Source organism: Oryx dammah, unplaced genomic scaffold, assembly GCF_014754425.2.
Source record: "Oryx dammah isolate SB20612 unplaced genomic scaffold, SCBI_Odam_1.1 HiC_scaffold_2, whole genome shotgun sequence".
In the NCBI taxonomy this organism is placed as follows: domain Eukaryota; kingdom Metazoa; phylum Chordata; class Mammalia; order Artiodactyla; family Bovidae; genus Oryx; species Oryx dammah.
The window spans coordinates 191,010,352-191,038,213 of record NW_024070186.1 but is presented as its reverse complement, the minus strand read 5'-3'; the positions used below and the strand labels follow the sequence as shown (position 1 = coordinate 191,038,213).

The 27,862-nt window shown below is 46.4% G+C and overlaps 1 protein-coding gene and 1 pseudogene across 6 annotated transcripts in view; one reads left to right on the top strand and one right to left on the bottom strand.

The window, feature by feature from the left end:
* The window catches only part of LOC120878642 (NADPH--cytochrome P450 reductase), a 67,824-nt gene that overhangs the window by 25,794 nt on the left and 14,168 nt on the right, over positions 1-27,862 (bottom strand). For 3 of the 6 annotated variants that reach the window (XM_040261328.1, XM_040261347.1, XM_040261338.1), the window contains one exon: positions 379-570. In XM_040261328.1, the coding sequence (XP_040117262.1) occupies positions 379-570 (192 nt within the window). Of the gene's footprint in view, positions 1-378; positions 571-746; positions 767-1,498; positions 1,519-25,792; positions 27,484-27,862 lie in introns of those variants that run through there. The other 3 variants (XM_040261370.1, XM_040261363.1, XM_040261355.1) reach the window with 3 other exon arrangements.
* On the top strand, positions 16,815-17,426 carry LOC120859304 (annotated as a pseudogene).

The window sequence follows — 27,862 nt, the reverse complement described above, 5'->3', positions numbered from 1 at the left end:
GAGGACGGTGCCTCGGTAAGCCCGTGTGTTTGCGAAAGGCACGGTCAGCGGCCTGGAGTGAGACGTTATCTGGGAGCCTTGTGCTGAGGCCCCACTGCGCCAGAGCTGTAATTCCAGAGCTGGCGCACGGTGGCTTCTGCTCTGACTGGTTCCTGTGACGCCTGAATACGAGACAGGCGTCAAAGGGCCTTGACCGGCGTGAGGGGCAGCGTAACAGAAGCGCTTATGAAGCTAGACCAGAAGCAGAGCCCACCAGTCAGACAAAACTCAAGACACTGCGAGGGGCCCTGCCCCTCTCAGCTGGCTCGCTCCTGCCTGAGCACTGCTGGGAGGACGGCAGAGACGTGCTCAGGGGGGACCCTGAGCGTTGTCACTTACGTGGTCTGAATCTTGGTGAACTCAGGGACTTCTTCTTTTTTCTTCCTGAAGAGGAACCAGTATGTCATGACACCCACGATGAGTGAAAACAGGATCATGTCCGTCATGCTGAAAAGGGACACTTCTTCAGCCACCGTCTCAGACGTGGTAGTACCGGCATCCATGTTGGAGTCTCCCATGTTCATCAGGAATCTGTCCAGAGAAAGAAGGACAGATGTCAGCAGGGGCCGCCTGGGGCCTGCTGGGGAGCCCCGTGAAGGCTTCGGTCTGGGCTGTACACCCCAAGGGCTACAGCAACAGGCAGAGCCCCGGGACCAGAACTGAGTGAGCACACAGCCCACATGGTGCCTGCTCAGCCCCGGACGCACCTGGGCACAGGCTGGAACCAGGGCCGGGCCTCCGGTGACCTGAGAAGGAGCCACGAGTTCCACACACCAGCCTGCTTCAGCCCCACAAGGACACAGCGGGGCGCCGCTTCCCTTTCCCCGCAGGCCTGGGATGCCCCGAGCCCAGCACGCTCCACAGGCCTTCAGGGACTGGCCCTTGGACAGCTCCACGGAAATAACCGCTGAGCCCTTGGAATGTGCTGTCTGATAAGAATATCTCCGCATACCCGCATACCCGAGACCTTGGGTCACCCAGCCGGTTTATGCTAATGCTGCGGCTTAGGGGAACACCTGGGGCTCTGAGTCACATCATACTGCTGGGACCTCTCGGGTGCTGGAGACTCAAGAGGTGAGCTCAGAGCCGGGGGCGCCCCAGGCCTTCGAGACTGATTCTCAGTAAGTACCCTGGACGCCAAGGCTCGAGGGGCCCTCGTCGGCTAGCAGCACTTAAGACATGTGGCCACACGTGGCTGCCGGCGGAGTACATGGTGTGGCTGCCCTGGAGGAGAGCCCGGCTCCCGCTGGAATGTCCTTCCGCGTCTTCCTCTGCTGCTTCCAGCATGTCTCCCTTGGCCCTAATCAGCTATGGCTGGGAGGAGAGCAGCTCTGCCAAGTTCTGTGAGTCCTGCTGCATCACCGAGCCAGACAGCGGTCCTGGGGGAACCCACCCCCCCCCACACACACCGATTGGCTTAGTTCCCAACAGTGTTCTCGGGGACCCCCACCACACCAACTTATTTAGTCCCCTCGAAAGGTGCTCAACTGGTCCTTCCACCACTGAAACCTGGCAGGTATGTACAGATGAGTCAACAGAGGCCCAGATACTCCCACAGTGCACTTCTGCCTCTCGTCACCAAGGCCAGGCTGGCTCTGCAACCTCACTGTGCCCTTTTGCAATCACTGCTCCTACACAGTGGCTGGCTCTCAGTGCAACCATGGCTCCAGGCGTGATCAGAAATGCCTGAGTCACAGCTCCGTGAGGAGGGCAGTGCGAGATTACTTCACACGTGACTTCCATTAGCTGTCACTGCCTTCAGGGAAACACGGGGGGCCCCGGGTCAGCTGAGGGCCGGGAGCGGGCCCTTCAGAGCGGCCCTCCAGCCTGCTTCTCAGCTTGGTCACTCATCTGAGGGGCTGGTCTCAGGGGCTGAGTTCCCGAGATCACCTCAGCTCACCCTTTCCGATATCTGATGTGAGAAGACAATCTAAACTCGAGTACCCAGAAAGTACTGTTTGAAGAATTGACTTATAAACACACTGAATGTTTACTCAGGGTTAGTCACGTCTCTCTACCCGCCCCGGCAGTGGCGACTGGTGCACCCACGAGGCTTCTGCTGTGGAGGGGACCTGTCCTCATGGTTTCGGAGCCTGCCTGGGGGTCCTGCCAGGGCAGACGTGCTGACCCAGGAGAGCCCCCCGCAAAGACTGCCAGCTTCCTGTCCCACCGCCTTGCTGACTCAGGCTGCCCGGCCCCCGAACTTTACCAAGGGGGGACTGACACCCACAAAACTAAACGACTGCTTCTTGCCGCACACGCAAGTCAACCGCAGCACTCAGACCTGGGGTCTCCACAGCTCTGAGACGGAAAGCCTACATGAAGCCTATAGACTGGAAAGAACTTGGGGGCTGGGAGCATGCCCATGCAGCGATCCTCCAGAACTGAGGTCCCCTGACTTTCTCGGCTTGTGAAGCCCTTGGCATCTGACTAAATGGTATCCCTAGGCCAAGAGACATACCAAAGAGTTCCATTTAGGAGTAGTTGGATCCCAACAACTTATAAAAACCCAGCTTTGCAAAGACACACACAGTGTCAAAAGGAATGCAGATCTCACACTGATACTGAGAAACACCCCAAGCTGCGCTCAGGGGCACAGACGTGGAGTCTCTCAGAGCACCTCTGGGTGCCAGCAATGATGCCCCGAGACACCTCGGCAAGGTCAGGGAATCAAGACCCTACTGCATAAAATCACTCTACTCTGTGTGTGAAATATTCAGATGGAAGAAATTTGACCACCCTGCCTGTGGGTGTTTTCCATTTCAAGTGTGGGGGGCTGACCATGAAACAGTCTGAGGTCCCCACAGGCCCCCGAGGGAGACTCTGGGAGCCCTGTGCGATCCACCTTTCCATCAGTCATTCTTCTGCACTTAGTGGGAAGCAGGAAAACCAAATAGGACAGAGCTCACGGGGCCAAAAGCAACATCTGTCAGCAACAGAAGAAAATAAAAAGGCTGTGAGCACATAGAGGAAGTTCTTAACCAGACCAGGCTCTTGCCACAGGCCTATCGCCAGCTAGGCAAATCCCTTTCTGGCAGGAAGGAGGCTTTCATGTTCTTATATGTAAAAATTAGACACAGAAAAAAATGGGGTTCATCAAAGACTAGCCAAATGAGTCTCCCCCACCCCAAACAGAGCAGGTCTGATTCAATCTTTTATTATATATTAGGTCTGTACCAGATCACCTGACCTGCCTCTTGAGAAATCTGTATGCAGGCCAGGAAGCAACAGTTAGAACCAGACATGGAACAACAGACTGGTTCCAAATAGGAAAAGGAGTACGCCAAGGCTGTATATTGTCACCCTGCTTATTTAACTTCTATGCAGAGTACATCATGAAAAACGCTGGACTGGAAGAAACACAAGCTGGAATCAAGACTGCCGGGAGAAATATCAATCACCTCAGATAAGCAGATGACACCACCCTTATGGCAGAAAGTGAAGAGGAACTAAAAAGCCTCTTGATGAAAGTAAAAGAGGAGAGTGAAAAAGTTGGCTTAAAGCTTAACATTCAGAAAACGAAGATCATGGCATCTGGTCCCATCACTTCATGGCAAATAGATGGGGAAACAGTGGAAACAGTGTCAGACTTTATTGCTGGGGGCTCCAAAATCACTGCAGATGGTGATTGTAGCCATGAAATTAAAAGATGCTTACTCCTTGGAAGAAAAATTATGACCAACCTAGATAGCATATTCAAAAGCAGAGACATTACTTTGCCAACAAAGGTCTGTCTAGTCAAGGCTATGGTTTTTCCTGTGGTCATGTATGGATGTGAGAGTTGGACTGTGAAGAAGGCTGAGTGCCGAAGAATTGATGCTTTTGAACTGTGGTGTTGGAGAAGACTCTTGAGAGTCCCTTGGACTGCAAGGAGATCCAACCAGTCCATTATGAAGGAGATCAACCCTGGGATTTCTTTGGAAGGAATGATGCTAAAGTTGAAGCTCCAGGACTTTGCCCACCTCATGAGAAGAGTTTACTCACTAGAAAAGACTTTGATGCTGGGAGAGATTGGGGGCAGGAGAAGAAGGGGATGACAGAGGATGAGATGGCTGGATGGCATCACTGACTCGATGGATGCGAGTCTGAGTGAACCCTGGGAGCTGGTGATGGACAGGGAGGCCTGGCGTGCTGTGATTCATGGGGTCGCAAAGAGTCAGACACAACTGAGCGACTGAACTGAACTGTACCTAAGTTTTTTCACTTTTATCATAAAGACAGTGTACATATGGAAACGGGCATAAATAGACAGACAGGTGCTATTCTTCCTTTTGAACTGCACCAATTAGCCAGTTCCCACTGATGCTGAAGGTCAAAGGCAGCAATGCCAGGGCTTCCCAGGTGGTGTTAGTGGTAAAGAACCCACCTGCCAATGCAGGAGATGTAAGAGATGTGGGCTCGATCCCTGGGTCGGGAAGATCCCCTGGAGTAGGAAATGGCAACCCACTCCAGCATTCTTGCCTGGAGAATCCCATGGACAGACAAGCCTGGAGGGCTACAGTCTGGGGTCGCACAGAGTTGGAGGCAACTGAGTGGCAGTCCCTGGGTCAGCCCGACACCCTGCAGAGCAGGGTGAACAAATCGCTGGCCACCCAGGGCCAAGGGTGTGGCGAGAGCTAAGTCAGCTTCTGCAGGGACAAACGTGGCAAAAAGAGAAGGGCTCTTTCTCCATCCAACTATCGACAACACCTGATGTCTCAGATCGTCCTCTGGAAAGGATCTGCAGCTTTGCCGTCACTGTACGTAACTTCTCGTCAGTAACTGATCGACTGAGCTGGCACTGACATCACAGTGAGTTGGCATGAATGCAGCAACAGGAAGGAAGGAAGGAAGGAAGGAAGCCAGCGAGTAGTGTACGCCGCCCCTTTAGTGTGCACATCACCCAGGCAAGCAGGCACTGTCGCCTGCAAGGAGCTCCTCCAGGAGCTGCAGCGGGAGTAGGGTCTGCTCAGGGTCACAAACCTCCGCCAAGGTTCTTCAAAATGAGAGAGAATCCTCAGGGAAACCAAGCCTGCTCTTGCCTAACAGCTAATCCTCCAGAGCCTGAGCAATAAACTCAGGGGAGAGGGCCTCCCCAAGGCAGCCTGCTGAGAGCACTGCTCAAAAGAGCAGCTGGAACACACTCCCCTCTGGCTAGTGTGTCCACCTCGTTGACCTTTTAAACCCACACAAGGCCGGCAAGGCTTTCTTTGGGTTCATCCAGTTTGTCATTCACTCAACTTCTTGAATCTGCAGGTTTGGGAACTTTTCAGCTATTTTGTCTCCAAATATTTCTCAGCCCCATCCTCTTTCTCTTTCCGTCCTGGGGCCATGCTGACCTAAGGTTGTCCCCAAGTCCCTGAGGCTATGCTCAGCTTTATCACTCTAGCTTCTCTCCTGGCTCAGATTGGGTAATTTCCATTCTCCTAAGTTCACCGGTGGTTTCCTCTGGCAATTCTGCTGTGGTGCCATCCATGGAATTGTGGTCTTTTCTTTTTGCTATGGTATTTTTCAGTTCTAAGATGTCTGTTTGGCTCTTCTTTATCTTTTGTATGACTGCTTTTTCTCTTTCAAGCTGAGATTTTTTCCTAGTTCTTAGGATGTTGAGTGATTTTTTTTTTAATTGGATCCTAAGCATTTTGGATATTATAACACTCTAAATCTTACTTAAGTCCTCTCTTTTGTCAGGCCTCCTCTGTCCCAACACTGGTGGGGGATGGAGAGTGACAACCCATTTCTGCCACTGTAGGCATATTCCAGTGGTTTCAAACCATGGAGGGGCCGCATGTAGGGGAAAATGGAGCTCTGAGGAAGAAGGGAAGATGGTCCAAACAGTCAAAGATGGGTCGCCCAGGGACCAACCTTTGAGCTGGGCATGAAAAATGACCAGAGCCCACCAGTCAGGTAAAGGAGGGAAAAGTTCCAGCTGGAGGAAGCATGTGCCTCCTGATAAAGGAGCAGGCAATGGCAACCCACTCCAGTACTCTTGCCTGGAAAATCCCATGGACGGAGGAGCCTGGTAGGCTTCGGTCCATGGGGTTGAGAAGAGTCGGACATGACTGAGCGACTTCGCAGCAGCAGCAGCCGTTACTCACTTGTAACCACTGATACAAATGATAAAAGGGCAGTAGTTACAGAATCTAGTGTGACTCAACAGTGGTAGGACAAGATGCATTTGTATACATGAGTATAAGGGTGGTGAGTAAGAGGCTGGCCTTTAAAAGGAAATTTAAGACCAGTGCGTGAAGGAGTGATCTACGTGCCTAAGGCCTTTGAGTTCTGGGTGGCAGTGATGACAGGGTGAGGGTGTGGAACGGTTAGAACCAGGTGGCAGGGTGGTAACCCCAAACAGTGGTTGCACCCACAGGATCAGTGCAAACGTGGAGCCATGGCCAAGGCGTCCTAGACTAGAGCTCATGCAGGCCCACATTCCCCGCAGGTGCCCAAACACTCCAGCTGACGACTTTTCCCCCGATTAGCAGGGCTTCTGGGTGGGATGTGGAGACACATGACGGGCACTGTGTCTGATGCAAGGACGTGAAAGAGGAAGGCAGCCAGGGAAGCTGGATCTGTGAAAGCATGACTTGGCAAGAAGCAGGCAGAAGACCGAGCTAGCATCACTCAGCGTCAATGGAGCTGACAAAGCCCCAGGGCCGCTGACCACCGGAACTGCAGCCGGCCATGCACAGCCACGTGCACTTGTTTCTTCTTTCAGCCTCTCTGGGGCCTCAGCCACCTGGCCTTAACCCAAAGCAGAGTGAACCCACAGATCCCCTAAGCCCTTGGCAATGAACTCTGGGGCATTCTGAGGGTGTAACTTAGTTGACACTACTAAAAGTTAGCAAGGGCATTTATGGGTACAAGAGACTTCACACAAGTGCTGTGAGGTAATAGAGAAAATTTCTATCCTAAAACTCCCGGAATTTCCTAAAGTGATAAGGGCACCAGGAGCATCTTCTGTTTGAATGCAACTGTGAGTCGGCTCCTGCACGGGGCTGGTTACCAGGAAGACCAAGCGATGAATTTGTTGTTGTTATTTAGTTGCTTAGTTGTGTCCGACTCTTTGCGACCCCATGGACTGTAGCCCACCAGGCTCCTCTGTCCACGGGATTCTCCAGGCAAGGATACTGGAGTGGGTTGCCACTTCCTTCTCCAGGGGATAAGCTTGGAATTTTCAGTCCCTACCCCCAACGCCTTCTCCAGAGAGGGGAGAGGGGCTGGAAACGGACTGAATAACTGATCATCCCTACAGGAGGAGGCCTCCCTCAAATCCCAGAAGCACGGGGCTCGGGGAGCTTCTAGGTCGGTGAGCACAGCCATGTGCTGGGAGGGTGACCCTAAGTCTACAGGGACAGAAACTCCTGGACTCAGGATCCTCCCAGGCCTCACCCTATGTGTCTCTTCGGCTGCCTGCCCACATGTACCCTTCATCAGATCCTTTAATATACTGGTGAATGTGTTCTCCTGAGTTCTGTCAGTGGCTCCAGGAAATTAACCAAACCTGAGAAGGGGGCTGTGGGAGCCGAAATGCACAGTCCATCAGTCAGAGGCACAGATGACAACCTGGACTTGGGCCCAACATCTGCAGCGGGGTTAAGGGGGGAGCAGTCTTGAGGGACTGAGCCCTTCCCCTGTGGGATCTGACTCTATCTCCAGGTAGACAGCATCAACATGGAGTTAAACTGCAGGGCACCCAGCTGCGGTGCTTGGTGGGGGAAGCCCCCCACATCTGGCATGAGAAGTGAAGGAGAGACCCAGGAGGAAGGGCTGGGCTTCTCTAAGCCAAGTTCATATGGCTCACCCCCTCAACTACAAATCGGCACTTGTCATCTACCCCTACGAGGATTAAATCATGGGCTACTGCAGGTGCTGACCTTCAACACCCCCTGAAAGGAGCTCAGGGTGGAGAGCAGAAATGAGGCGTCTGTGCCCGAGGGAAAAACTGGCAGGACAGGTCTTCAGATAGATATTTTCAGGAGCTGATTTTCTGAGCCCAATTCTTGTATCTCCTCATACCCAGAAAAGCACTAAAATCCTTCATGGTAACGACTGCTCCTTGTGGCTAGCAGAAAGCTTCAAGAGTTGCGCAGAAACCTTCTAGAAAAATCTGTGTCTGATTGCATGTATTTCCCGTTTACCAAAATCACATGCATACTGTCCCTCCCTCGACCCCGTCTCTCTGGTGCAGTTTCCCAGAGCTGAGGTGCTGTCTCCCAGGCTGCAGTCCTCATTTTGCCCCAAATAAAACTTATCTCACAGCTCTCATGTGCATTTTGAAGCCGACACTCTCCTGACCACCCCATCGCCTTCACTGACTGGGAATACAAGGATGGAAAAGAGAGGCACAGAGCTGCAGACCTGCCCTGCTTTACTCAAGGTCCGAGCAGACCTGTTCTGATGTCGGCTTCTGCCTCTAGTGCCCGATTGGGAATCAGGGGTGCTGGTGTGATGAGAACCGCCAAAGGGCAATCAGAACCCCCCCATCCCCAGCAGGGCATGCCACCATTCACTGGGAATGTTCACATAGCAAGCCTACAAACAGATCCTATGCCTCCCTTTCCAAGAAAAGGGAATGGGATGGGCCAGAGCCTATGGGGCCTTCCCAGAGTGGACCTGCACTAAAGGCCCACTGACAGAGTTACAAATGGGCTCCACACAGAGCAGCAGAGACAAACCAGAACATAGTCAGAAAAAGGCCCCCGGGATGGCATGGTCCCCAAAACCTGACACACGAGAAGCTGGAAAGGAACTGGAGAGGTTTACCCTAAAGAGAAGATTGAGAGGCAGCGGATCCCTGCTTTGGGGGATCAGGAAACAGAGGTGGCGGCAGCCCTGGACTGCAGAAGTGGTAACGGAGGGACGGAGGTTCCCACACTCTCCACGAAGAACTTTCTGACAAAGATGCGCAGAAAGACAATGAACCATGGTGAGGCATGCCCCACTCCCATCAGTGGACATGGGTCAACACAAGGCTAGGTAATCTGCACTTAATGACAGACTGCCTGCCACGCCAGGGGCCCAGGACACAGACCCGCCAAGTTCATGACCATAAAATTGAACCAGCTGACTGGTGACAATACCAGAAGGAAAACCCTAGTTTCTGACCTGAGTCAGCACTTCAATACAGATTCCTGACCTTCTTTCCCCTCTTTCAAAGGCTTTGAAACACACACGCAGACACACACACATGCTTCTAGCTCACACTGAAGAAGAGCTATGGAAAGCGAAAGCAGAGAATGATGCAGTGACACGTCTGCCGCACAGCCTAAGGGCTCGGACAACAGGAAGAGAGGCCAGGAGGTGCAGGGCAGACTCTGAAAAAGGCAGGAAGGGGAGGAAGTACTAACTCTCTCGATTAATCAAGATCACCAGTCCCAAGATCAGTCCGTGCTTCCCACGGAGCTGGGCTTTCCGCTGCAAAGAGGGGCATCCCGGGGGGTTGACAAGTCTTTCAGCCCCCTGAAGTCACACAGCTGATGAGGGGTGCAGCTTGAATTAAAAGATGTATCTAGGGACTTCCCTGGTGGTCCAGTGGTTGAGACTCTGTGCTCCCAATGCTGGAAGGCATGGATTCAATCCCTGTCAGAGAACTGTATCCCACATGCTGCAACCAAGACTCAGGACAGCCAAAATAAATAAATAAGCATTTTCATAAGTAAATAAAATGTGTGTCTGTTACTAAGGTCCATTCTGATTCCCTCCCCGAACAATAATAAGTAAAAAATATTTTTAGACAAAAAGTTTTCTCTTAAAAAAAAAATCCTTAACTTCTCAACTATACTAGAATTTTTAGAACTCATGATATATACATTGTTCTCAAATAGATCAACCTCAGGCAGAATGACCAGGAGGAAAAGAAGATATAAATCACCAATATAGGGAATGAAAAAGAGGATATCAGCAGATTCTTTAGACATTAAAAGGGTAACATGGGAAATTATGAACAGCTTTATGTCAACATTTGATAATTTAGATGAAATGGACAAATTCTTTAGACATGAACTGTCAGAGCTCACTCCAGAAAAATAGATAAGCTGAAGAGTTCTCTAAAAGAATTCAAATTACTAGTTAAAATCATCACCAAAAGTGAACTCCAGAAGCAGACAGCTTCACTGATGAATTATATCAAACATTTAAGGAAGAAATTAGACCAATTCTGTACAAATTCTTACAGAAAATAGAAGGCTTCCCAACTCTTTTATGCCTGTATTATGCTGATACCAAAACCAGACAGAGATAGTACAAAAAAGAAGACCACAGACAAATATGCCTCATGAACACAGATGCAAAAATCTAAAATACTAGCCAATCAAATACCACAAAATGTAAAAAGGATACTACATCATGATCAAATGGAGTTTTCTCCAGGAATCAAGGTTAGTTCAATATCCAAACATCAATGTGATTCACTCTATCAATAGGCTTTTTTAAAAAACCTCATGTGATCACCAGTAGATGGAGAAATAGCATCTGACAAAATGCAACATCCATTCATGATGAAAAAAATTCAGTACACTGGGAATAATAGGGAACTTCTTCAACTTGATACAGAGACAAGGACATGTTATTATAATAATATTAATAGTAATACCCACTTCATTGGGTTATTCTGAGGATTAAACAAGCGCCGAAGAATTGATGCTTTTGAACTGTGGTGCTGGAGAATACTCTTGAGAGTCTCCCGGACAGCAAGAAGATCAAACCAGTCAATCCTAAAGGAAATCAGTCCTGAATAGTCACTGGAAAGACTGATGCTAAAGCGGAAGCTCCAATACTTTGGCCACCTGATGCGAAGAACTGACTCATTGGAAAAGACCCTGATGCTGGGAAAGATTGAAGGCAGGAAGAGAAGGGGATGACAGAGGATGAGATGGTTGGATGGCATCACTGACTTGATGGACATGAGTTTGAACAAACTCTGGGAGATAGTGAAGGACAAGGGAGCCTGCTGTGCTGCAGTCCATGAGGCTGCAAAGATTTGGCCCCGACTGAGAGACTGAACTGAACTGAAACAAGCTGAAATTGTCAAGGATTTAGAACAGTGCCTCGCAAAGGGTTATGCTGCTACTGCTGCTAAGTCGCTTCAGTCGTGTCCGACTCTGTGCGACCCCATGGACTGCAGCCCACCAGGCTGCCCTGTCCCTGGGATTCTTCAGGCAAGAGTACTGGAGTGGGGTGCCATTGCCTTCTCCATGCAAAGGGTTATGTGCTATGATAAATGTAGCTGTGACTACTATGAAAAGTCTTAATGATAAGAAGTAAACAACAAAAGATAAGTACCCATGACCATGATAAAGAATGAACTGCTACTACCCACAGTAACAGCTGAATCTCACGGACATAATGCTGAACGAGGCAAGCCAAACACAGGAGGACCTTATTAAACGATTCCATTTATGGCTGAACTTCAAGAAAAAGCAAGAGCAGTCAATGTCAGAACAGTGGTTACCTTTGGGTCAAGGGTCATGAGTGGAGGAGGAGGCACAAGGGAACCTTCTGGCATACTGGGCAATGTCCAGTATCTCATCTGGAGCAGCAGTTCCTGGGAAGTTTATGTAAAAATTCATCAAGCTGCGTATTAAAAGACTGTGCACTTTACTGTATGTAAGTTACACTGGAAAAATAAGTACCCACAAAACAGCACATGTACTCTAGGATGTAAAATATTTATGCCTGCATATGCGTAAGATATGTGAAAGGAGCACCAAAATATTATCTCAGAGGGGAGATTTTTTTCCCCCAGTTTATTTTTAATGTATGACTGCTTCTTTAAAAATAATGAGTATGTGCTATTTACCTAACTGGAAAAATATTTTTAAAGCTTTTTTCTTAAGAAAAAAAAAAATGCCCAGACCTTTGGGTCTGGTGACTTTCTTCCTTGACTGTGTCTCTCACTGAACTCAGCACTGCCAGTACCAGGCCCCAAACTGGGTGCTTATGTTTTCCATTCCAAGAAATGGGATGCTATACAATAGTTAAAAAAAAAAAAGAGTTATGTGGAACTAATAGTATTCTCACTGAAATACTGTCATTATATATACATAACAGAAGGCAGTGACAGTTTCATTATGAAACCACTAGTGAAATAAAAGAAAAGTTAGGTAGTTCTCCAGAAAAATGATCCAGGAGGATACATACAATAGTGATTTCCTCTAGGAAACATCTACAATATGATGGTGGTGGGTGGGTGTCTAAAAGGACCTTTGCTTTGTCTATTCTTTATAAGGAGATGACTGTGTTACTTACGATATTAGATTCACAAGAGCTGGATTTCTTACTGCTGAAGGAGGGAGGTACAAATATGGGAAGAGAGATCAGGGAATGAATGCTGTGGGGTTGGACTGAAACTAGAGATATCAGTATACACAATGGTTTCTTCATATATGAAGATGAACACAGAAATGTGTATGTGTTTGTGTATATTTCCTAGTTTTGTCTGCTGAGAGGAAGTAAAGATATCCTAGGAGCAAGAAGCCATTTAGCATCCAAATCTTCGCTTCTCAACACCATTCTCCAACCAAAGAAACTAGGGTGCCTTGGAGAGATGGCTGACTCAGGAATAAGGGCAGGAAAAGCAGTGGATGAACCTGGATCACTTTGCTGTGCTCCAGCAAGGGAGGGCTTGAAGAATGACAGGAACGTGTCTGAAGAAGGCAGGAGTGCACCTGAAGCGGTTCCCCATGGGAAATCTGGGACAACTTGAGCATCAAGATAAATACTGCCAGCAACAGATTACAACCCACTGGATAAAAGAATAATGGTAGAGTCAATACTGAAATAAAAAAACAAACGAATAAACACATGAGTGAGAAGGGAAAGTTCTTCCTTAGAGTAGAAATGCCAGCTAATAAATGCAGGAGGAGTAAAGAAAAGGATAGAATATCACCAATTGGCAACCATCAGACTAATAACTGTTTCAGACAAGAACCATGAGTACTAAAACTTGTGGGTGTCTGATGATAAACTAAAAGATTATATATGAAAAAAGAGAGTTTTATGGTGGAGAACGTGGCTGACACCACCATAATCAAGAGATCAAAGTTCAATACCGGGACAAAGTGAAAGCTCCTGACAAAAGGCCATTTCTGCAACATTCCATCCAAAACATATCTGAATCATATCAGGAGGAAGCAGACATATCCACACTGAGGGACATTCTATAAAGAGATGGCCTGACTTTTTGAAAAATGTCAAGGTCACAAAAGATAAAGAAAGACTGAGGAACTGCTTCAGATCAAAGAAAAGTAGAGTGGGTGGTTACAGTTCAGTGCAATCTTGGGCCAAGAAAAAATAAAAATTTTTTTTTTCTTTTTGCTATAAAAGACATTAGTGGTAAGTTTGAAAAAAATTCTATGATTAGACAATTAACACAGAATATCAGTGTTAATTTCCTGATATTATTAAACCATGGCTATGTAAGAAAATGCCCTTGGATTTCAGAAAAGAAACACTGAAGTACTTAGGGGTACTTCATATGTCCATATGTACAACTTATTCTCAAAAAGATCAAGGAAAAACATAACAGTGAGAGAGACAAGTGTTGGTGTGAATGTAGCAAAGAGAATCCTTGTGCAGTGTTAGTAGGAAGGTAACTTGCTGCAGCCACTATGGAAAACACTATGGAGGTGCCTCCAAAAATTAGAAATGGAACCATCATATGAGCCAGCAATTCCACTTCTGGGTATTTCCCCAAAGAAAATAAAAACACTAATTTTAAAAAACATAGTGCACCCCTAAGCATTCTTTACAAAAGCGAATATATGCAAGCAACCTAAGTGCCCATCCGTAGATGAATGGATAAAGAAGATATGGTATATGTATAGAATGGAAATTTACTCAGCCATAAGAATGAATGAAATCTCGCCATTTGTGACAACACAGACAGATCTAGTGGGTATTACACCAAGTGAAATAAGTCAGATGGAGAAACAAACACCATATATCTCATTTACCTGTGGAATCTTAAGAAACAAAACAGAAAGAGACTCAGATTCAGAGAACAAACTGGTTCCCTGAATGCCAGAGAGGATGGGGATGAACTGCACCGCGGGGGAACAGAGCCAGTAATACCATAATGTCTGCTGGTGACAGACGGCTGCCAGACTGGCCACGGGGCCGTTTCGTTGCGCACCTGGGACTAACACAGAGACGCAGGTGGATTGCACTTCAATTTCAAGAGAGAAAGAGAGGGGTTTCTCTGTCCAGTGATTGAGACTCTGCACTCCCACCGCAGGGGGTGAGGGTCAGATCCCTGGGGAGGGAACTAAGATCCTGCCTACCTCATGGGGCAGCCAAAAAGTAAAATATTAGCAATAAAAAGGAGAGAGAAAGAGAGAAAATAATAAAGCAAAATGTTAATATCTGGGGAACCTGTGTAAAGAGTACTCAAAAATTCTTTACACTATTTGTGCGACTTCTCTGTAAATCTGAAACTATTTCAAAATAAAAATAAGTTAAAATAAATACAAGCTTATTGAAGAAAATGTATTACATTAAAAAACATAAAGAAAACACAACCCAAATGCCTATTTGTTTCCGTCCCACCCATTTTTTTACATGTGTACTATAAAATATATTTATTTTTAACATTATTGGTTTTATACTACAGATAATTTTGTCCTGCTTTTTTCATTTGTTAAATTGTAAACATTATAAAAATCTCAAATGTTCTTCCAGCCTATGACTACACAGCAGCTTACTGGGCATCTTCACGATTACAAATACCACCATGATAAACATGATGACTGACACCTTTTCAAGATAAAACTTTGTGCACCTCTGATTATCTGCTTAAAATAGGGTTTCCAAATATACCTTAGAGACATTTCTGAATCAAAGGGAATAAAGATTTTTAGGACCCTTGACTCACTTTCAAATCATTTTCCACAAAGCAATTTCTTTTCAGCATTTCTCTGCAGCTTTCCCTTTGCATTCTAACCTGGGGAAGAGGGAGTAATTCCACAAAACACTGCATCCCCATCAGTGTGGGAAGGAAACAGGGTTAAAAAAAAAAACAAAAAACCCTACTGATAAGAATCCATAAGGACTCCAGGGAGGCCAGGACACTGGTACCCAAGAAGGGCAGTCTTTCAGCCATTCTTGATGGGCTCGCCTTGATTTCCGACATGAAAACCTTAACTTCCATGGGGAGGGAAACTGGGTGTGCACACAGGCCCCGGAAGCTCCTGCAAGGAGACAGGAGACAAGTGTATGGCAGAGGGCAGACCCAGAGGAGAGCTCCGAAGGTTTGAAATGACTCAAAGAGGTGCCGCAACAGCTCTTCTGGGCTTTAAGAACACACAGGTGGGAGCTGGAACCCCTGCCAGACCCTGGTGGTCCCCTGCCTGCACTTTTCTACCATCAGCAGACAAGGTCAGCGAGGTCTCTGCCAACCTCCGTCGGTCGGAATGGAAAGATGAAGGCACGTCTATCCAAGCTCACCTGTCCACTCTGGTGTGAGGAGTAGCCTGTCCTTGTTCCAAACCATCTTACCAGGAAGACAAAACAAAGTAAACAGAAATCGACCTACCTTTATTTATTCCTTCACAATGTTAAGAACTGTGGGTAGGTTTTTGTTTACTTTGTTTTATTTATATGTTAATATTTATAGTATTATGTCAAATTTCCAAATGCCCCCATTCTAGTATTCTCTAGAGAAAGCGAGTAACTACTTTTTCATCATCTGGTGACTCTTGAATTCCTACACTTCAGTCACATCAAAGGAAAGAAACCAAGGCTACTTTCCAAAAGGAATATTTGAATTGCAACTAAAAATTGTGACTTTTCTCACTAGGAGTGGCTTCACAGAGAAGGGGCTGTAACACAGAGGGGCGTGAAATAGCCCCATCTTTCCTTTGATTTCTCTCTAGTGCACTGCTTTATAAAACTAGAAAAACTGGGGTAGGGGGACACAGTGAAAGGGTCTGGGACTTGGCAGGAGTTTAGTGAACCAAACCTGCAGACTGGTTTCACCACCACCAGCCTGAATCACTTCTCATCTTAGCCAACCAGTTGGTTTTTTAATCCTTGTTTGGCTTTTACATAAATGATGCCTGTGGCAACACTGCAAAGAATCACAGAAATGCTGATGGTGATGCTGATTTGAAGACAACTGTCCAGAGGGAAACTGCCCTGAGGAGAAACCGCTCCACTCATATCAAGAGTGGGTCCTCCATGCCCATGTACCCAGCACCATACTAACTAAACAGGAGAAGACAAACTAGGTCAGGAGATGTCCTTCTTCTATGGCAAGAAATGGGACACACAGTTACTTCCCTGCCAAAACGAACAGCGCAGGTTCTGGCCAGCGCAGTTCACGGTTGGGCAGAGGCTGGCTTAGGATGGCTTCCTGATGGGAGAGGGTGCAAAATGGCAGAGATGGAGGAATCGGGGAGGGGTTGAGTGAAGAGGAACCAGAAGGGCCTGCAGGTAAAATGGAGTCATAGCTCTAAATAAAATGAGTTCAAAATTGCTCTGCCACTTATAGTTCTACCACTGTGGGCAAAACTTGACTTCCCTCAGCTGCTTGCCCACATGTGAAAGAGAATCATCATTATTAATAATTCCAAAAGGGCTGCTGGGAGGATAATATGGGTAAAGCTGCAGAGAACACATGGTAGGCGCTCAAAGAACGTCAGTGGATCACTTCTTCAGAGCAGAAGCAGATTAAAAATAAACCACGTCAGGAAATCCCTGGTGGTTCAGTACTTAGGACTCCATGCTTTCACTCCCAAGGCCTGGGTTCAATCCTTGGCTGGGAACTAAGATCCCACAAGAGGAGTGGCACAGGGTGGGGGATGGGGCATCCTCTCTGCTGCATCTACTGTGGGAAGCCCATTCTCAGCAATCAGACCATCAAGATTCCAGAAGAGGTTGACATCACTCTCTCTGAAGGGGTGCACAATGATTGTGAAGGGCCCCCGGGCCACCCAGCGGAGGGTCTTCAATCACTTTAATGTAGAACTCGGCCTCCTCGGAAAGGAAAAGAGGCTCTGGGGTGATGAACGGTGGGGAGACAGGAAGGACCTGGCCATCACTGGCATTATCTGTAGTCACACACAGAACAAGATCAAGGGTGTCGCACTGGGCTTCCGTTACAGGATCAGGTCTCTGTACGCCCATTTCCCTATCCATGCAATCATTCAGGAGACTTGCTCTCTTGTCAAAGTCCGAAATTTCTTGGGCAAAACATAACTCCACAAGGTTTGGATGTGGCCTGACGGTGCCTGTTCGCTATCTCAAGCCCATGGAAATGAGCTAATTCTTGAAGGAGGTGGCAGTGGAAGTGCGTCAAATTCAGCTGCTTCGATTCAGCGAGCCCTAACAGTTAAAAGCAAGGATATCAGACACATTTTTGGATGGCATCTATCGTTTCTGACAGAGGAACGGTTCAGCAGACTGATGAATAAAATCTAAGCTATTTGGCTACAGAAACAGCAAGTCCATGCCTCAGCTTGGGGCTGTTATTATGAATACTGCAGACTTAAAACAACAAGCATTTATGTCTCATAATTCTGCAGGGTGGGAAGGTCTTGGCATCAGAGCATGAGCAGACTCCATGTCTGGCGAGAGCCCACTGTGTGTTTTGCAGACAGCTGCTTTCTTATATTCTTACATGGCAGAGTAGAGAAGAAGCAGTTAATCATTTTCAGGGTTAGGATTTCAACATTGAATGTTATGGGGACACAAACATTTAGTCCATAACAGACTGATTTATCTGGTTTTTGTTTTTCCTTTGGTTGCTTGTGATTTGGTGTCATATCTAAGAAACCATTGCAAAATCCAAGATCATGAAGATTAACCCTTGCTTTCTTCTAAGATCTTTGATCCATCTTGAGTTGATTTCTGTACATGGTGTGAGGCAAGGGTTCAGCTTCTTTCTTTCACATGTGGGTATCTGGTTGTCCCAGCACTATTTTTTCCCTATTGCATGGCCCTGACACCTTTGTCAAAAAGAAAAAAAATCAATTAATCATACACAAATGTGTTAAGTTCTGGAGGCTCAATTCTATTCCATTGATCTATCCATTATCTATCCTTATAACAGGACCACACTGCCTTAATTATTGCAGCTGTGAAATAAGTTTTGCAATTAGTATGTATGAGTCTTCCAAGTGTGATCTTTTCCAAGATTGTTTTGGCTGTTTGGGGTTCCTTGAAATTCTATAGTAATTTCAGAATCAGCTTTTCCATTTCTGCATAAAAGGCCATTGGGATTTTGATACAGACTGCACTGAACCTGTACATTGCTTGGAGCAGAGTGAGGATAATGCCACTTTAATATTAAGTCTTCCAATCCATGAAGAGGAATATCTTTCCATTTAAGTCTTCTTCATTTCCTTTCAGCAATGTTTTGCAGTTTTTAGTGCAAAAGTCTGGCATCTGCTTGTTTAAATTCATTTCTAAGTATTTTGTTCTTTTTGATGCTACTATAAATGAAATTATTTTCTTGATTTCCTCTTTGGACTGCTTGCTGCTAATGGATTTTTAACCATAGGACAAACAAACATTCCATGACTCCAGATATAAAAATGGGAGGGAAAGAACAAGCCTTTCTCACAGTAGAGTTCCAACTAATAATGGTATTAGAAGGGAAGAGGAAAGGACAGGACTACCATCAGAGAAACACCACAGTCAGAACTACTGCAGGTAAGATCCATCAATGGATGTGTTAAAATCAGTGGGCAAAAAGTTCCAAGGCAGGGTAGGGTGGGGAGGACAGGATTTACATAGTCTCAAAGTTATCTCCTCCAAGATACCTAAAAAACTGCAAACGGAAAAAATAAAAACTTCACAGTGGAAAACCGCCACAGACACCAACCTAATCAAGAGGTCAAGGTGGGCATCATCAGTAATGGACCCCTGAGACAAGACACTGAGAAGAACACATCACCAGCTTTGCTGTGCTCTTGCCACAAATGCATAACAAGAAACAACAATCACAAGCAAGCATTGGTCAAACCCAAACTGAGGGGCATTCTACAAAACAACGGACTGGCCCTCTCCTAAAGCATCAAGGTTATGAAAGGAGAATTGTTAGGGACTGCAGGAGACTCAGGACACCTGATGAGTCGGGGCATTGTGGGATCCTGGTTGAGAGCCTGGAGCAGAGAGAAGATGAGTGGAAAGACAAGTGAAATTCTCATGAGGGGTGGAGCTTCATTCAAGGACGGGCATTCTTCAGGCCATGCCCAACTTGCTACTTGTGAAGACAAAGTTTTACTGGAACACAGTCACGCTCGTTCATTTACAGATGATCTATGCCGCTTTCTCACTAAAGCAACAGACTTGGTAGCTGGGATGGAGACCTTCTGGCCCATGAAGCCTCAAGGGTTCACTATCTGATCCTTTATAGGAAAAGTCTGTCGACCCCTAGTTTACAGTTCAAGATATCATGCTGAACTTAATTGCCTGTTCTTGCTAATTTTATTATAATTTTGTAAGATGCTAACATCAGGGGAAGCTGGATGAGGAATATAAGAACACTTGCAATTATTTTTGCAATTTTCTGTAAGTCGAAAATTGGTTAAAGACAAAAAGTTAAAAAAAAAAAATCCAGTAGCATCCTTACTGTGAGGCCTTCCTATTAACCCCCGAAAACACACCTGCTGCACTGCTGCCCGTCTCTGCCTCACTGTCTTCCCACCGGAGGACGGCCTTCCTTCTCTTTCTGTGGCTATCGAAGCTGCCCCTTCACAGGTGCCACTTCCTCCATGAAACCTTGGCTCCTGGTTTCGTGGCCACACTCAGCTCTGGCACGTGGCAGCCTCTGCCTCAGGTTATAGTTACCTCCATATCTGCTTCTCTCACCGGGTTACAAGCTCCTGAAGCTCACATGATGTCTTACTCATCATCTTTGGACTTCTCCAGCCAGTCTTGAGAATCTGACAACCAGGATTCCTCATAATCACTGAGCAGCAAGTGTTAATACCTCGATCCTCAAAAAGCCAGCCCTGAGCACCGCAGGGGACAGAAAGGCTGCAGGGTCCTCATCAGCACCTCGTGCGCTGCCTGCCTGCTCAGCAGGCAGAGGGTAGGCCTAGAGATAGCATCCACCCAAAGGGCACCGTGGGCCAAGCACCACGCTAGGCACTTCATACAAGCTCTATGGCGCTTATGATTAGCCTCTTTAGGTAAATATTTCACCCATTTCACAGATACAAACCTGAAGACCTAAGGTACCAGCAAATTACTTAAGGTCCCACAGCCAGTAACTCAAAGAGGGAGATTTAATGGTTGTATGAGATCCTGTCACTGCTCTAGCCATCACTGGCTACCCACAGATGAGCAAGGGGGCAGCCCAATCCTGGTTCACCATCCTCCCAGGTGGTTCCCAGGCTGGCTGGTCACCCCAGGTTCAGCCAGCAGTAGATGGTACCTTTTGGTTCAAAGACTGACTCTCTGCCGAGGCAGTGAGGACCAGGAAGCCACACAAGGCCACTCTGGGCAGCGGCTCCACACCCAGTGATGGAGGCGCTGTCAGATGGAGGCCAGCATCCAGAGATGTTGCTGTGCGCTTTCCCAGGCCAGCTTTTATCATGAGGTCAGGCTCGGGCCTCAGATGGCATTGTTTTGATCCCAGCTCTGCCTGTATTTTGCCTTGACATTAGGCCACTGCTGCCCATTAAAGGCCTGTTGTCAATCAAGTTGTATGAGCACAACTGAAGGTCATTTCCATGACCTTTGCCTGCCAAGTCACATCACGCTTTCAGGTGGCAGGGTTTGGGCAGATGGGTTATCCGAAGTTCACAACAGAGCAGCATGAACGAGTCGGGAAGAATCAGACCCTGTGGGGACAGAGGACTGTCTCATGGTGTCTGTAAAAGCGTCCATGATTATTATACCACCTGCACTAAACCATGATCTGCTGAGCTGTGGACTGCCTGACTGTGTTCTCTTAATAGGAGGAAGAAAAATCCAGCTTATTGGTCTGACTTTTTAAAGCAAGTAGTATTAACATTTTCTTTCTAAAATGTTATTTATTCATTTGTGGCTGGGCTGGGTCTTCGCTGCTACGGGTGGGCTTTCTCTAGTCTCAGTGAGTGGGGTCTGCTCTCGAGTTGTGGTGCACAGGCTTCTCATCACGGTGGCTTCCCCTGATGAGGAGCACAGGCTCTCGGTGTGTGGGCTTCAGCAGCTGAAGCAAGGGGGCTCATCAGGTGGAGCACACGGGCTTAGATGCTCCAAGGCACGTGGAATCTCCCTGGACCAGGGACTGAACCCATGTCCCCTCCACTGGCAGGCCGATTCCAATCCACTGTGCCACCTGGGAAGTCCTGACATAAAAATCAAGATAGAATCCACACACTCCCAAATTCACCCTTTTAAAGTGTACGATTCTGTGGTTTCCAGCATGTTCACCTGCTGTGCAAGCGGCACCACTAGCGACCTCCAGGACATCTTCATCACCCCTTTCCCCCTACAAAGGAAAGCTGTTCCCATCAGCAGGCACTCCCACCTCCTGAGGCGTCTTCCCCTCTTTGTTCCAGACATCAGGAAATTCAGGACAAGGCCAGACAGACTCCAGCAGCCATATACTAGCCTTATCCCTAGGTCTCATCATCTTCTATTTACCTCATCTACTTCATTTTCCTAAATAAATACTAACCGTAACAACAGTTACCAGGCTGTGAAGCACATACACTGGGACTTTCCACTGTTTATCTTCCTCCTCACACCAATGCTCTGAGGTACAGGAGCTATAACTAGTACAGTGATCAGAGTACCTTGTCTAAAGTCAGGGAACTGATAGGCGTTAGAACCAGGATTTAAACCTAGACAAACTGGCATCAGAGCCACTTGATTATCCGTTTGCATGCCCTTCACCACCTTTTCAGGACAAGGCAAAGCTTAAAATGCTATTAATATTACGGAGAAGCAGTACAGAAGTTCTTTCCCTTTTTCAATTAAAAAACAATTACTGAATCAACTACCAAAGGCACGAGGAACTTGAAACATTTAAAATGTCACAACTAGATGGAAAACTAAAATTGTACCAAAAATTCATATTGTGTCTTAGAATAATCTTTAAAAAATACAGATCAGACCCAATAGTGGCATCTCAGTCAATATGCAGCAGAAAATTTGGCAAGACACTTGGCAGAGAGAAACCATAGGCACTCACCCTCCACTCATCCCATTAGTGTTTCTGGCACTGTTCCATGTGCTGGCTGACATATGCGGAAATGGTGGGATTTCTCTGTCCCCGACAAATCACATTCTATTCCAACCACACTCCCATTAGGGAGAGGAGAATGAGACTCCTTTTTTTATAAGTTACTTCCATATTTGGGCTTCCCAGGTGGTTCAAGATGTTAAAGAATTCGGGCTTCCTAGGTAGGTAAAGAATCTACCTGTAATGCAGGAGATGTGGGTTCGATCCCTGGGTCGGGAAGACACGCTGGAGAAGGGAATGGCAACCCACTCCAGTATTCTTGCCTGGAGAATCCCACGGATGGAGGAGCCTGGTGGGCTACAGTCCATGGGGTCGCAAGAGAGTCAGACTCGACTAAAGCGATTGAACACTTCCGTATTCTTGTTGGAAGCAGATGAAGGAGGAAGAAAAATAAACAGAAAACATTAAGACAGTGAGACTGTATTCTTGAGCAAAGGAAGAGTGATAACGAGCAACAGTACCATGGACAGATCATGAGAAGTGATGGGGGAGGAGCGGGAGGAAGAACTATGGATGTGGGGAGGCAGGAAATGACAGGGGCCACAGAAAGACCACAGCAGTGGAAGGGGATTCAAAGACTAAAAACTGTCGAGACTGAGTGCTGGTGGCAACCGAGAGTGAATATGAGGGGAAAGTGGAAACGTCCTCTGTCCTTAGAGCTTCAGGGACCAGGGGATGCTGAGGTCGCTAGCAGGGGCAGAGACCTCACTGGTGAGGGTTTCAGGAGGGAAAGGCCTGGCCATCTCTGCTGTCATGCTCAATGACCTTTTAGCGTTTGTGAATCACATTACGTAAGTGACTGTGCCCAGTGTGTCCAGGTAACGCCATGTGGTTTCATAATCACAAAGGTTCTGCAACCCTAGCTGAAACCAACAAATGCCCTTCTTCACAAGACCACAAATTCCTAGTGGGGCACTTTCCTGTGACTGGGATGCATACCTCCCTAAACCCCACCCCTGAAAGAAGCTGGGCACAATTGGCTGAGCCACTGTCCTGTGTTTTTAAGGACCGCCACCCCTGTTTACAGTGTTGAAAGTCGACCTCAAGCAACCTACAGATAGAGTCAGGGCACGGGGTTCAGAGGTGAGCACAAGTTCATGTGTTCCTACCCAGCCCTCAAACCTTTGCACAGACCCAGCCTACCCAGCTCGAGGACACAGTATATGCTGTGAGGATCAAAGTTTCTTGAGGTCAAGATGCTCTTAAGGCGCTCTTACCTGACCAAGGTGCTCCAAGGTGATATGAACGGCTAAGCTCAGGCAGAAGGAATGGGGTGGACAGGGCCACGGGAGGAGGCACTGGAGATAAGAACTCGGGGAGATTTTTTTTAAAAATGACTAAACATCATTCGTGACTTTCACTTAGAAGCGAATTACATAACCCCACATCAGAGTACCCTTACAGAGTACCCTTACAGAGTCTGTCTTCCTCTCTGATTATAACCAAGGGACAAGAGTCTGCTTTTTTCCATTCTATTCTCCTACCACAGGTCACCTCCCAAAGAATCCAGTTGTCTGAGAAACAGTCTTTGGCTGAGGGCACCACAGTTTCGCCCATCATTTTGTTTTAGCTTAGCCTTGAAACAGATTAATTTTTGGGAAGCACGTGTACAATTCTCTCAGCTCTGTACAGATCAGAATCCCTCTAGCAGTCTAATGAAAGGATAATTCTTAGATGTTCACCCCCACAGGAACCCTCTTTATAAGTGAAATAAATAAGGCCCCCATGTCAGTGGCTTTCTCCACAAGCCACCAAGAAAAATGACCAGGTCCCCCAGCTGCTTTGTTCACAACATTCCTGAGCATGTTGCCATGCCAACCAGCATCAGGCATAACAGAGGTGGATGAATTTGGCTCCAAAGGACCCAACCAACAGCAGCCACCAGCCTTCAAAGAGCCATGGTTTGCACAATGGCACTCCTCTGCCACCATCACACACGCACACACCCGCCGGTGCACAGCTGTTGTAAACACCTCACTTGGGCAGGGAGAGGGGGAAGAAAAAAACACTTTTGAGGATGCAGAGCTCTAAAATGGTATGATACAGACTTAGGCAGAGTCAGCTTCGTAAATGATGGATTCACCCAAGACAAGAATACACTGTTCTGTGCTAGCCACATCCCTGACCTATTAAAAGCCTTCCTATCACATAGCATGGTTCACAAGACCCCTTCAGATAAGCCCCAATCACTTCCAAGCCTCAGGCAACCTATACCCTTACATGCCCCAGAGCTGGTGTGCCCTGGTGGGCTCAAGGAATTCCTATCTAACCTCCAAGATGCAACTCAGACACCCTCTCTTCTGCTGAGCCTTGCAGGATACCCCACATAAAGAGAGCTTGTCCCGTGACCTCCCTGGTGGTTCAGTGGTTGAGAGTCTGCCTTCAAACATGCGTTCGATCCCCAGTTGGGGAATTAAGATCCAAACGCCAATGGGCAACTAGAGAAACTCCATGTGCTGCAATAGAGACCCAGGACAGGCAAAAAAAAAAAAAGAAATTCTCTGAAAGAGAGGGCTTCCTGAGCATTCCCCAGGGCACAGTGGGCTCAACAGCAAGAGGAAATGTGTCACACACCTTAAATCCAGAAGGAGCTCGACACATTCTGCCATCGTTGTTTACTTCTATTTGGTCTCCTCCCCATCAGCGTTTGCCAGGGCTGAACCAGACCCTATGCACAGTAGTTTAGACCCTAGAGGCCACATATGTGTCTTTCAAGTGTCCCTCCTCAGGGATGGAAACGTATCCAAGAACATAGAGAATTCACTGCCAAAAATAAACACCCCTTGGGCTGTTCCAGGAGGCGGTGGGGCAGGGACTCTTTCCTCCGCTTCATGGATGAAGAAAGTAAAGCCAGGTGTGGGCCTGTATAAGCTGCTGCTACTGCTAAGTCACTTCAGTCGCGTCCGACTCTGTATGACCCCATAGACGGTAGCACACCAGGCTCCCCCGTCCCTGGGATTCTCCAGGCAAGAACACTGGAGTGGGTTGCCATTTCCTTCTCCAATGCATGAAAGTGAAAAGTGAAAGTGAAGTCGCTCAGTCATGTCTGACCCTCGGCGACCCCATGGACTGCAGTCTTCCAGGCTCCTCCGCCCACGGGATTTTTCCAGGCAAGAGCACTGGAGTGGAGTGCCACTGCCTTCTCCGCTGTATAAGCTGGTGCCTGTTAAATAGAAGCTGGAATACTGCCTCCAACCCAGGAGCTTTTCTCCACCTGCTCCTGAGCCTACATTTCTATCACCTGCCAGATAACTGTCCAGGAACACACGTTTTGTCCTATAGTTTGTATAATGATCATGATGATGATGGTGATGATAATAAAAGAACTGGCTTCATCTATCTCTGTATGAGATACTCTCATGTTTCTTATACCGTAATAAGATGCATGGTGAGACATACGAGATGCACATACTTGCCCGCTGCAGTAACAGAATCGAGGAAGAACAATCACATTACTCAGTAATACCATGTATTAGGAGATTTCCTTCCACTCCCCCCACAAAAACATGTCCTCTACAGTCAGAAAATGAGATAACAGTGCACAAAGAGAGGAGGGAGGGCTCTGAAGGCGAACGGCCCTGCGTGAGGCCTTAGTTTTACTCTCATGGACTTGAGCAAGTGATTTCCCCTCTGAGACAGCCTTCCCAGGGGTGAAGTGGGCATGGAAACACCAGGCTTTGGGATCATCAGAAGAACTTGAAAGAAAGAAAAAAACATGTATACCTAATACAAACCTAGCACAAAGCATCTCGCACTTACTTTTCCTGAAATAAAAGCATCGCTGCTGTTAGTGGCTAGCGACTGGCCTTAGAATTAGGAATTTAAAAATGCGCGTCTCTGTTGGTGGGAAAGTAAGATTAAGATTTTTGGAGGGAAGTTTGGCAATATCTACTGACATTTAAAGTCATACCTTTTTTTTTTTTTTTTTTTTTAACAAACACACATACTCCTTTGTACTATTTTTTCCATATGGAAAATGTCTCAGTGTAAGACTATGAAGAATGTTCTCTGTCTATATTGCACATTTCTGTAATTGTCTTTTTTTCTTTTCTGGCTGTGCCACTCAGCTTGCAGGATCTTAGTTCTCTGACCAAGGATCGTTAACCCATGTCCTCTGGAGTGAAACTGAGGAGTCCTAACCACTGGGCTAGCAGGGAATTTCCTATAATAGTCTTTTCATAACGAGCACTGAATATTTTTGTAAACAGAAAAAATACAGTTTTAGAAAAAATTCATTTCTCCACTTTTTTTCTGATTTTAATTTTCAAGTGAAACTGACATATAATTAAAAGTCTGAAATTACATCATTTGACAGGCCATGTGTCAGATCCACAGAGGATCTATTTTCTCCACTGCTATAGGCATGACACCTCAAATAGCACCTGTATATTGGAGGTAGTCACTACCTGTTAAATGAATACTTTTAAAAGCTCACAAATATTCTAGCTCTTCCACTTCTAAGAATTCATTATGTAAAAATATTTGTCCAGTTGCCAAGAGATAAAGAACAAGGCTAATCCCTGTAGCAGAATTCATAACAGTAAAAGGCCACAAACAAAAAATTTTTTTCAATCACACTGGTTACTGGGCTACTGTCATTTTTAAAAGGAATGAGGTTTTAAAACAGAAATGAGGTAGCTATTTACATCGTGTTATAGAAAGACATCATGTTAAGTAATAAAAAGTAAGACTCACAACAGCATGACTAGTTTCATCTTATTTCTCTGTCTTAAATTTCAATAGTAAAAAATTCCTGCTGTTTTAAGTAAAAGAACAAAATCTAGGTAATAAGTGTTTATATATATATAAGGAAAAATATCTGGAGAATATATATTACATGACTAGCAGTAATTTTTTGTCTCAGTGTAAGGCTATGAAGGATGTTCACTGTTATATCACTATTATATTGAGTATTTCTATAATAGTATTTTTTAAAATAATGAGCACTTAGCATTTCCATAAACAGAATAAAATATATTTTTATAAAAACCATCATTTTTCTATTTCACTTTTATTCTGATGTTAACTGTTAAATCAATATGACACCTAAATTAAATCCCATAGCACTAAACTGAGGCCCCTGGACTTGGGGTGGTTTGGTGAACGGCACACAGTGCTCGTGCCTGAGTTGGGACTAAGGTTCCCTGATACTCCTGGCCCCCACCACCCCATCCAGGGCTCGCCCCCTTCCAAAGTGTGAGGAAGCAGAGATGTTGCAATGGCAGCTGGGCTCTCTGGAACCATGAAAAGCTCTGCAATTAAAGAAGCCTCCCAAAGGGAGAGAAACTTAAAAAAAGGTGGGGGGATTGCTGAAGAGCTACATTTTTAATGAACTTGAAAAGTTTGCGAGTAAATGCTGAATTTGCCAAGCAGTTCTGATTTCAAATGGTCTCTCTCCTAAGTACACACGAACTTTATTTAACTCAGATTCTGATTTTCAAAGAGTTAAGGGATCAATTCAGAGTGACCAGCAGGTCCTAAAATTTCTGGCTTGTCCAAAAACAAACATCTGAAACATCTCATGAATTGTTTACAAACCTCTATCACTCAGGAGTTTCACCTGCCTCACTCATGCTGGCTTTGGTCAAAGCTCCTGTTTCCAGGTGCTGAAGTACATCCCTGGGGTCCTTTCACCTCAGACCTACCTGTAACATTTTCAAGTGCTAGACA